The sequence below is a fragment of the Nuphar pumila genome, chromosome 11 (assembly GCF_984573655.1).
Source record: "Nuphar pumila chromosome 11, dmNupPumi1.hap1.1, whole genome shotgun sequence".
Taxonomy (NCBI): domain Eukaryota; kingdom Viridiplantae; phylum Streptophyta; class Magnoliopsida; order Nymphaeales; family Nymphaeaceae; genus Nuphar; species Nuphar pumila.
The window spans coordinates 4916168-4928216 of record NC_143259.1 but is presented as its reverse complement, the minus strand read 5'-3'; the positions used below and the strand labels follow the sequence as shown (position 1 = coordinate 4928216).

General features: G+C 38.2%; 1 protein-coding gene across 4 annotated transcripts; it reads left to right on the top strand.

The window, feature by feature from the left end:
• Positions 1–213: 213 nt before the first annotated feature.
• Positions 214–6181, top strand: LOC149821717 (putative trehalose-phosphate phosphatase F). 4 transcript variants are annotated; one of them, XM_089980703.1, is made up of 13 exons: positions 214–325; positions 2477–2585; positions 2736–3226; positions 3343–3483; positions 3611–3682; positions 3815–3943; positions 4742–4798; positions 4882–4983; positions 5074–5151; positions 5236–5305; positions 5505–5575; positions 5792–5884; positions 5979–6181. In XM_089980703.1, the coding sequence occupies exons 3-13, from the start codon at positions 2924–2926 to the stop codon at positions 6039–6041; spliced, it is 1179 nt and encodes a 392-aa protein (XP_089836829.1). In that variant the 5' UTR covers positions 214–325; positions 2477–2585; positions 2736–2923; the 3' UTR covers positions 6042–6181. The 4 variants fall into 4 exon arrangements, with proteins under 4 accessions (XP_089836829.1, XP_089836827.1, XP_089836828.1 ...); XM_089980701.1 differs by having other exon boundaries at positions 2729–3226; XM_089980702.1 differs by having other exon boundaries at positions 310–325; positions 2474–2585; positions 2729–3226.
• Positions 6182–12049: the final 5868 nt, after the last annotated feature.

The following is a 12049-nucleotide window of genomic DNA, read 5'->3' as shown; positions in this document are numbered from 1 at the left end:
ATTTTTCCATGAATTAAAAAATAGATTTTATTAATAATATTTTAATTGGGTAGTTAAAATTTAATTTTATTATTAATTGATTTTTTTATTGGGTAATTAAATTAATTGAAATTTCAAGGAAAGATTGCCTACTGTAATTCAACCACCCAGATGCCTTGCAGAACACGTCTTCCGCGTAGGCAAAACGCTATAAATAGGCATCAAAATCATCACCACCTTTCTTCTTCTCCTCCCTCTTCCTCCTCTCGTGTTTCTCTCTCTCTTTCTCTGTCTGTCTCTGTGTGATCGGGGTCCTTGGCTTGCTTTGTTATAGGTGTTTGTTAAGGTAATGCTTCGCTTCCTTTCTCTTCTCTTATTTCTTTCTTTAATTCTTTTGTATTGGTTCAGTATGTTTTCTCTCTTGTTTTGGTTGTGGCCTTTGTGGGTGTGAAGAGAAGGATTGACCAATGAGCCATTGGTGATTTTGGTGTTTATTTTAACAAGATAAGAGTGTTTCTTGTTGATGTTCACTGGATTCGTGGGTGGTGCTCTAGGATTGTTGATGGAGTCTACTGTATGGTATTTTTTTTGTCTCTCTGGTGGGTTTTCCCTATTGGAGATGTTACTCGTTTAGATTTTGATCACCATCATCATTGAATGGTAAATGTTTCCTTTGTGGAATGCATTTTTACAGAGGATGTGATTTTGGCTCTTTTTTTTATGGGTAAAAACAAAAAAGGGTGGTAGGCTGAAAGTCAAGTTTTACTTTCTGTTTTCCTCCTAAAATTTACCTTCCTGATGCGTAAGGATAAAGAGAAGGCTGATTCGGAATTGGGATATTTTTATTTAGTAAATTCTGTGATTGTAATTAATGGCTTTAACTTAGCATAACACTGCCGACAGGCTGTCCCTCCGTGACTGTTTATTATTCAGGATGATGGTATCGTGAACACTGTGTGTTCTTTGTTTTTCCCTTCCTACTTTTTTAGATTCAAATTGTGTTCATATTTTTATTAAGTAATGGAACAATCAAATAATGGTGGAAACCCCTTTCTGCATAATGGAGGTTCTCCCACCCCCCGCCCCGAAGATATCTCCTCTCACACAGTGGCATGTGGTCAAGATAAACAAGTCTTTATCAGGTTGAAACTGCAAACTATTGACATTGTCATCCTTGTAAGTTTGGTGTTCTGATGTCTACTTGAGACAGAGACACAATGCAACCAAATTCATAGCACCACCTGTATCGAATTGTAGTATATTTTCATACCAAATCATGTTTGTTTTTTCTACATTTGAACTGTTCTCTTTCGGAGAAAAATAAAAAAGGGGTAGAAGCAAAGGAGCTATTTGAAGTTTCTCGGGTACATGTTATATATATATGAGCACCTTGAAAGCAAAAGTCTTTGGGTGTAAAGCCTAGATTTTTGTAGCCAGATTAGAATCACAACTTGGTTTTGATTGTGGGCAATGTACTCTTGCTTTCCTTTTTGTGATAGTTTAGTTTGGTATTCTGCTAGTGGTGTTGAACTTTATGTATCCTTCTATATTGCTTTCATCATATAGATTTGTTTGTTCTTTATATTTTATTCTCAGGCTTGAATTTTGAAATGCACAAGATAGGATATTTAGTTTCATTTTTTACTGATAACCAATCGAGGTTGATTTTAACCCCTTGAGTTCTGATGAAGATCAAGCAATTTAAATTTGGTTCTATTTTTTTTTTTTTTGTTATGTTATGTTATATTCTCACTGTTATAAATCTGGATCAAGATGAAGTCCTTTCTCAATTCATTACTTTGTGCCTCCAGAACTCTTTCTCTTTCATAGTGATATGCATGAGTTCCCAGGTTCTTTGTCTCTGTCAGTTCTTATCAAACGGCATGTTATATCTATTTATGAGAGAAAACGGTTTACTCAAGCAAGCTCAGATGAAAATGCACACACAAACACATGACATCAAAGCATAAGGAGAACCAAGCACTCTAAAAGGTTGGGCTGATCAACAAATCAAGTGATGTACGAAAGAACTGGATATTTGATCATACGTTGGATAAAGAGCAAGGAATATCTTAGTCGATTTAAAAGTCCCATGATTCACCAAGATTCTGTGAGTCTATGTGAGTTCGTCTACTGATTAACTTAGAGCAATGCCTAGGTTAGGGAACTGAATTTCATATGAGTGTATTGAAATGTTTGTGTATCAATTCTCCTGTTGTTTGAATTGGTTCAGGTGCACCATCTCTAGGTTTTTCTTTTGTTTTTCGTGAAAACTCAAATGGTTTAGTTCAGTCAGAGTGATACGCATAACTTATTCAGTTTGTTGTCCCTGATGATTTTTTTTTTCTTAATGCCATTTTGCTTGCTGTATATAAAAGATTGCAATTTTGGAAAAGAATTTTTTTTGTTACATTAGATATTTCTTTGTTTGTGTCAACAATATTTCCCTTATTGGGGGCTTTTATTTTACCGGATGCTGCTCTTTGACTGGCAGTAGATCAAAGCATTTTGCCTGGACTTGGGACACCTATCCAACCCTGCTGTGGTTTCCATTCTGCAAATGTTTGGTTAACCGACAAATGCATTGCAGTTCCGGGGATGATCAGGTGAGTACGAGCCTCGTACTGTTTACAGTTTGAAATTTCTTAACTTCAAATTTTGCAAGGAACAATTCTCTTTGGTGTTTAAGATATACACCTGGACAGCAGCATTGCTTGTGCCTTAATTGTAACATCTTACATGATATCAGTTTCCAGGAAGCTTGCTCTTGATGGGCTGCACACATAATCGCAGAAAAAAGAAGACATTGAAGAGGTGGTTCTTTATAGATAAAAGGGTTGGGTAAATATTTGGACTTTGGGAAATAAGCCACTTGTCAATAATTTTCATTACTCGATTTTATCCTCCAAATTTATTTGTAAAAGTAACCATCAATCTGGATCCGATGGATCTTAAGACAAACCATTCTTCTCCTGTTCTTACCGATCCTGTTCCAATAACCAAGTCAAGACTAGGTATACCCTCTAGTTTGTTGCTTTATTCTCCACAAGGAACTCCATTCTCTCCCATGCTATGCCGATCTATCTCAAAGAAGAAAATGTTACCAAGTAAACTTGATGATGTTCGGGCCAGTGGTTGGCTTGATTCTATGAAAGCTTCCTCACCTCCACGGAAGTTTTTTCCTAGAGATTTTAACTTGGAAGTTGCAACCTTGGATGGACCTGAGGCAGCATATCGTTCATGGGCAGTAAGTTTTCTAACCATTCGAGACTTCTTGAATTTCATACATTTCCTGGTCCACTATATGCAATTTCTACAGATAGATATTTATCTGCCTTCTAACTCTATTTGAATTTTATGCAGCTCAAGTATCCATCAGCTCTGAGTTCATTTCAGCAGATTACAAACTCTGCAAAGGGGAAGCAGATAGCATTGTTTCTCGACTATGATGGAACATTGTCACCAATTGTTGATGACCCAGAGCGTGCTTTCATGTCTAATGCAGTAAGTCTTAGCTCAAACTCCAGCTACACATTTTCTGAAAGCAGTTAGTTGTACTTCCACGGGTTCACTTTTCATGTTATATATGTGCTGCTCATGTTCTCCTATTCCACCCTATTTCAATTTTTAGATGCGGGATGCTGTAAAAGCAATAGCAAAGTGTTTTCCAACAGCAATAATCAGTGGAAGATGCCGTGATAAGGTGTCACAATACTACTAACTTCTCACTTTGTACCCTTTATAGCTTTATGATTGCTGGTCATTGTGTCTTTTGATGTATGCCTTTGGATATGACTCATGTTACAGACTTGAATATTTGCTTGAATCATATCAGGTATTTGAATTTGTGGGATTAACCGAACTGTACTATGCCGGGAGCCATGGGATGGATATAATGGGCCCTGTTAAGCACTGTTCATCCATTTACAACCATCCAAATTGCATTAGGTCTACAGACAATGCGGTGAGCTTGCATAACTATTTCAACATGCCATCCTCAAGTTCATGTTTGTTTGTTTTTTGTCATTCCTCATTACCATTTAAATCATATCCATTCCACTCTCCTCTCTTCATTAGAATATGCATAAATACAGTACAGCAGCATTTCTGCTGTGTGGTTCACCACCAAAACAGCTTAACAGAAGAATTTTTTTAGCTACTGAATGCCCACCTGCAAAGCAGATGCTTCAAGCACATAACGCACTAGTAATATTTTTGTTGTCATTTACTTGGCTACATCCTTAAGCAAGATACAATTCCCAATTCATGATTATGCGTAGTCATGTTTATGGTGAAGACGAAAATAGCACGAGTCAGTAATCTCGCCAGGCAATGGATCTATTTCATGTGATACAATAGAAAAATGATTTGTCTTTTACCTTTTTGAGGAAAAAAAAAGACATTCTTTTATAATTCCTAAGAGAAACTGATGAGTTATTAACTTCTTTTCCATGAAAAGATTTCATTTTTCCTCGTTACCTTTAGATCTTATGTTTTGTATCATCAAGCTGTGGAATAGGCCAGGTGGGATCCGAATATGTTGCCCTTCTGCTAAGGGTTGCACTTTAGCCATCAAATTCAATCCTTAATTCTTTTGTAATTTTTAAACTTCTCCCTTATTTCTCGATAGATTCCCATCGAAATAATTTTATAGAAAATGATAATGCTGAATTTCTTTCTAAAAGAATGATAGTGTTTTGGTGATCATGGTTCTAGGAAAGCACTTTTGATCATCTAATTAAAACTTGATAATGTTGTGCAGGGTAAGGAGGTTAACTTGTTCCAGCCTGCTAGTGAATTTGTACCAATGATTGATGAGGTAAAATCAGATGCTTTAGCTTTTAGCCATCAAACGCTCTTTTCATCTTTTCCATGCTCTTTAGGGGTTTTCAATTATCACAGGTTTTTAAGTCACTTGTGGAAAGTACTAGAGATATTAAAGGTGTGAAGGTGGAGAATAATAAGTTTTGTGTTTCGGTACACTATCGGCTTGTGGATGAGGAGGTGAGAGCTTTTCAGTCGGCATTTTAGTTTAGTCATAAAAAATGGTGAAAGATGTATAACATGCATTATCTCTTTTGTTGATGTTTGCAGAAATGGGTGACAGTTGCACAATGTGTTGGTAATATTCTAAGTCGCTACCCTCGTTTAAGGCTAACCCATGGGCGGAAGGTAATTGTCAGACCATACTGTTTCTAAATTGTTCTCAATGTTTATAACCATATTTGCCTGACAATGATATCCTATAATGAATAGGTTTTGGAGGTTCGTCCGGTTATTAAGTGGGACAAGGGAAAAGCGGTCGAGTTTTTGCTAGATTCGCTTGGTGAGTCTTCAATTACGTTTCTTGACTGGTTTGGAAATAAAGGATCCTTATGCATATGTTGTATGAAAGAGCGGGTGTTGAATGTGATCCTGAATCCTGATGGTTGGAGTAACAACACTTTGATTAAAGGGATCTTCGATTCTGAGTCTTCACACTTGCCTATCAGGATGGTGGTGTTTACAATTTTGTGTTGATGCAGGTCTAACTAATTCTGACAATGTACTTCCTATATATATTGGAGATGATCGTACAGACGAAGACGCTTTCAAGGTAAGAGAATATGATGTTCAGGACAAAATTTACTGATCCTTTGGGTTATATTCATTTTGAGAATAAGGGAATGATTCCAGTAATGCCTTGTTATTCCTCAATTCATGGCTGTTAAGAGTGCCAAACAACTATGGAGAATGTTTGGACGTACAGCCATAAGCTTGTTACAGAAAGGCCAAGTATCTGCTTAATGATGTTTTGGTGTTTGAAATTCAGGTTTTGCGCGAGGGCAATCGAGGTTATGGCATTTTAGTGTCCTCGGTGCCTAAAGAAACTAATGCTTTTTACTCCTTGAGGGATCCAGCCGAGGTAAACATAAAGCTTGCTTATCATATAGCAGTTACGAGTCTGTTGTACCCTTTACCCTGTCAATGAAAGTAAACATTTTGTGTGCTTTCTGCAGGTGATGGATTTCCTCAACAACCTGGTTAGCTGGAGGAAGTCAGCCAGGGAAATGGATAACTGATCATTTGTCGTGTCCATTATACATGTCAATAATAAGTTATATACGGAGTCAGATTTGGGGAGGTGGAAGCAGGATATTGTCCATCTTCCCAATTCATTTGTTTTTTCATTTCTTATATAATATAATTAATTTATATGTAATTTTTTGTTCTCTGTGTGTGTGTTTTATGGTCCATATCGAAAGAAATCAGACAAAGTCGTCCTGATTTTTGTGTTATCAACAGCTTGAAGAAATTTATATCCTATGTTCCCCGCTATTTTATGTCCCATTCTCAGAGTTGAAATGGAACAGTTGAACCGCCGGTATGGCATTTTAATAGTTTCCAGTAAGCTATCGGTAAAAAGGATGTGTGCTTGTGAGGATCCAAGTCACCTCAAGAAATTCAATTGGTTGACTGTATGGTGATGATATCGTATTCTCTTCTCTATAATCTGATAGTTTGATTCTGACATGATGGGCTTTTAAGTCACCAAAAACATGCTAGTCACAGAATGAAGGAATCATCTTAGACCATCTAAAAATACCATGATACAGTTACCAAATGTTCCATAGGATAACCATATAAAAACCAAGTCAACATTGGAATTTGCTTTTATATTGATATCCTACAGATATTTGGTTACTGTATCATGGTATTTTTAGATGGTCTAAGATGATTCCTTCATTCTGTGACTAGCATGTTTTTGGTAATAGAATGCAACAGTCATGTAAGGAAGCAACATCCTTCGGAAGGAAATACCATGTTCAATAACAGCAGCAATTACGAAAAGAAAATTTCATACCAAATGTTATGCTAAATCATGCAAGTCCTACCAAACCTCATTATGGAAGGTTGGTTTTCTAGATTTAGAACTCAAATTCTGTGTCCTACCAAACCTCATTTGTGGAGCAACGGGAGCAAGTTGCACATGGCACTGGGTCATGGTTAAATACCATGTCACACGGATGCAAATCGTTCCACCAATTTCTACCCAAACTCGTTTATCAAATTAACCTGGCAATCAGAAAAAGGTAACAGTGTGCTGATACATGTAAGTTTGGTGTGCTGGGACTCTTCTTGGACCGGATTCACACATTTGGACCTGGGTTATATGACAGAAGTCCATAAGCTGAGTTTGGGCCAAAGGAGATGAAAGACAGTTTTGGTCAGCAGTTTGTTAAAAATGTCTGCCACTTGAAGGTGAGAAGGAATGAAGCTAGTGATCAACTTTCATTGAGCCACTTTTTCATATAGTAAGTGGTAATGAATCTCAATGTGCTTGGACCAATTATGAAACACTGAATTAATGGTCATATGAAGAACAAAGAGATTGTTCTAGAAGGCAATAGGAGATTGGAAAATGAATACCCCGAGGTCACGAAGAATAAAAGAAATCCATGTGAGCTCGGCCATCAAAGATGCAAGTGATAAGTATTCTGCATCGGTGCTGGAATGCGCTACAATAGGCTGTTTTTGGCACTCCAAGAAACGCAGTTACCACCAACATAAACACAAAATTCAGAAGTAGAGCGACGGGTGAGGGGGCAGCCGACCCAATCTGCATTAGAGAACTCGTAGAGGACTAAAGGATTATGAGCAAGGAGCTGAATAACATACATAATAGTGCCTTTAATATAACGAAGAATTTGATTTACATGGAAACATTGTAGGATCATGCATACACTGACTGACAAAATGAACATTGTACGATAAGTCAGGCCTAGTAAAAATCAAGTATTATAAGCTGCCGATGAGACTTTGGTAGAATCAAATATTCTCAAAGGGCAGAGTATTTGGGGGTGGGTGGGGACGCCCAACCATGGGTGTGGATATTGGGCGACAAACTTTCATTTGGGCTTTATCCATAGTATCATAAGAGTATCAGGTCTGATTTAAGAATAGGCCACCATTAAATTTCTGAACCTGGACTCTCAAAAAACAATGTAAGTCACGCAAATCCTCCATATCAATCTCATCTCTCAACTAGTGCATAACATCAGATAGGAACTGAGAATCACTACCGATGATGATGATGATGTCATAGAAGTAAAAAGATCCTACCCTGAGAGTTGCCGCAGAAAATCAAGGAGGAGTTTGTGACACTGCAATAAAAACCATGGCAAGCAGGACGTGTTGAACCGGTCAAACCAGGTTCGTGATGCTTGTTTAAATGTGCAAACATGCATCGGTTTGGCTGGATCCCCAAACTCAGGAGGCTGGTCCATACAGCTGTGAAGAAATGCATCTTTTATATTCAACTAATGAATTGGCCACTTATATGTTACAGCAATTGACAAAACATTACGAATAGTAGTAGGCTTGATAACATGGGAGAAGGTTTCAATGAAATCAACTCCTAGTAATTAAGTGAAACCCTTGGCAACCAGCCAGCCTTCGAGTCGGCCCAAAGTATCATCAACCTTTAACTTGGTCTTGAAAACTCATTTGCAACCTACAACATTCATGTTGGTCTGTCTTGAAACAAGTTCTCAGCTCTGGGTTTGGGACAATGTAGACATTTCCTCCTTTACCTGGAACCACCCAAGATGGACTAAGGCTACTTTGACGCTTTTAGCTTTAACGGGGACATCAAGTTCGACTAAAAAATACCTAGTGTTTGGTTTAACAATCTCGTGTTTGGTGTGAGTCACCATACCATGGTTGTTACCTGAATTACCAATCAAAGTGGGAGTCGATGGAGTCAGCAGTAAGCTACTGGAGTTGGAGGCCTGAGTTGTGCCCCCCTACAAACCTGTATTAGCTAATGTATTATCGAGGTTGCCATCATGCTGACTAAATCTGGAGGAACTGAATCCAATGAACTCCAATGGTCAATGAAATGTCAGTGATGATGCAGTCTCTACGGGTGACAATTCTACCCGATAATGTCATTCGAAGCTACTGAGAGTGATCTGCAAGAACGACGTTACTGCTACTAGTCTTGAAAGGAAGGAATGTTAGGTGTAAGAAGGGAGGGGAGAGAGAATTCAAAAGAAGAAACATGGGTTGTTTTAGAAAAAGTTTGGTTTTGGTGACGTGGAATAGTCCCATATTGATGGTGTTTGAGTTTGTTGTGGGCTTTATAACTCACATGTAAACTCTTTGACTTGTTCTTGAGAACAAGAGGTTTGGATGACTACTACACACACGTGCGTGCTCGCCCGCCGTGCCGAGCCGGGTCGGTTCCGGTCATGTCTCCTCGGATTCTATAACGGGTTCCTTCCACGCTTTATAATCATTCATGGGTTATAAAAGCGTGGTTAGGGCTGGGGTTACACAGATCTTGATGCACTGATTTCTGAAGAAGAGCTCTGCGGTTTTTCTTTCCCTGTTGCTCTCTCTCTCTCTCCTGAGTTAATCCCGATCTGCAACATCGGTTCGTAGATGTTGTTTTCGAAAGACAATCCGTCGAAGTGCACCGTTCTGATCGTTGAGGCTATTGTATCATGGGGGGACGCTGGACCCTGTTTGCACTGTATGTGGGGGTGAATCTTCTCTAAGGGAGTACTTTCGTACGTCTTAGCCTTTTACACAGTATTAACATGTTTTCCTTGTTTTTATTGTGTTCTGTGCATCTGTTTGTGCATATGCTGTTGTCTGGATTTTGGTTTTATGCGGAAATCAATATGCTTGATCCCTGTTCCTGTTTCGATCAACTGTTAATCATGAATTTCATACTGCTGTGTATCCTGATTTATGTCATGATGTTGATTGTGAAACGGTGTGATCCGAAAGATGATCTATCAGTCTTAGAGAAGATTCTAAGCATGTCGACCTCTTCTGTTTTTGTACCAAAAGTGGACATGTCCGGTATGCCAGAAAAGTTTGCCGGTCATAATTTCAAGCGTTGGCAGCAACACATGAAAATCTGATTTATAACGATAGGGTTGTTGTCAGTTCTGGAACTCGACTGCCCTTCAGTCTCTGATACCGAACTTGACCCTGTTGCAGTCACTGCGGCTGTAGAGTGAAAAAAAGACAGTATATGTCGTGGTTGCATACTGTTGGCTCTGTCCAACATGTTGTTCAATGTATACTGTTTCTCGTCTACCATTGCTAAGGCTCTATGGGATCAACTTGACAAGAAGTACAATACCGAAGACCAAGGTCTTGAAAAGTACTCTGTTGTCAAGTTTCTGAAATATCAGATGGTTGAGGACAAGTCGGTCACTAAGCAGGCACACGAGTTTCTGCTGTTGCTCCATAGTTTGGCTGAGGCTGATATGAAACTTCCTGAGAAGTTTCAAGTAATGACCATCGTGGAGAAATTTCCTAAGTCTTGGGTAGACTTTGGTATATCTCTAAAGCACCGTAGGGGAAAAATTTCCCTGGATGATCTTATGTTAGCCATTGTCATTGAAGAAGAGCATAGAAGCCAGAAACAGGTCGCGATGCCAATTGAACAACCTAAAGTGAATATGATGACCGGATCTTTTAAGGGCAAGGGACAAAAACCAAAATCTGCAATAAAAAACCAATTTAAACCTAAGGCCAAAATCCAGAAAAAAGCAAAGAACAAACTGTGGGCAGGTTGGACAATGGGCAAAGGAATGTCCTTCCAAGAAGGCCAAAGCTCATGGGACCACAAATGAAACACATCAAGTCAACATGGTGACAAAGGTCGTTGGGACCAGTACTGGGTATGTTTCTGTTAACCCACAAATCTATCACGTTTATGAGCCAACTGAGTGACTGGTTGACACTGAGGATAATGTGCACGTTTGTGTTGATAAGTCTGTCTTTGTCTCATACCAGGCTGCTGCAGGCAGATCCGTGACTATGGGCAATTCAACAACTGCAAAGGTGTTAGGGATTGGACGCGTGGATCTGAAGTTTCCTTCAGGACGAGTTCTGTCTTTACAAAGAGTGCACCATGTGCTTGTAGTTAAAAGAAACATTCTAAGTGGTTCGTGTCTTGTTAGAGAGGGCTATGAATTTAACTTTAAATGTAATAAAGTTGTTATTTTACATTCTGGAACCTTTATTGGCAAGGAGTATTTAGATGGTGGTTTGTTTAAACTTCGTGTTGAACATATTTGCAATGATAAATTAGAAAATAATGTTTTTTTTATTCATTGTCTAATGTTGCATATAACATAGAATCATCTGATTTGTGACATAATAGATTAGGTCATGTGAATTTCAATTCTGTGTAACGCATGATGAACTTGAAAATGATTCCTGAGCATTCCATTGATAAAACTAAAAAATGTGAAATTTGTGTGCAAGCAAAACAATGTAGGAAACCATTCCATACGATTGTTAGAGATTCTGAAATATTGGATCTGGTGCACACAAATATCTGTGAATTTAATAGAGTGTTAACCAGAAATCATAAAAAGTATTTTATCACTTTTATAGATGATGGCACTAAATACTGTTATGTGTATCTGCTAAAATCAAAAGATGAAGCTTTTGATAAGTTTCTTATTTTTAAGAATGAAGCAAAAACACAAACTGGTAGAAAACTAAAAAGACTGAAGTCTGATAGAGGGAGAGAATATACCTCTAATAAACTCGATGAATATTATAAATCTGTTGGCATAGTTCATGAGTTTACTACTCCATATTCTCCTCAATCTAAAGGGATTGCAAAAAGAAAGAATAGAACCCTAACTGACACGATTAATGCTCTACTTGAGAGTTCTGGATTACCTACCTATATGTGGGGGGATACTCTGAATACAGCTTGCCATATTCTGAATAGAGTTCCTCGGAAGCATAAGGACAATCACCCTTTTGAACTCTGAAGAAATAGAAAATCGAGCTTGAAATACCTTAAAGTGTGGGGGTACCTTGCAAAGGTACTTGTCCCAAATCACAACAGGAAGAAGCTGGGTCCTAAAACAGTAGATGCTGTCTTTTTGGGTTATGTAGAAAATAACTATGCATACAAATTCTTAGTAATTAAGCCTGAGATATCTGGCGTAGATGTAAACTCTATTGTTGAGCTTCGAGAAGCTACATTCTTTGAGGATGTATTTCTCATAAAAGTTGGTGTACCTCAGGATCTTTCTTCTTTAGATAT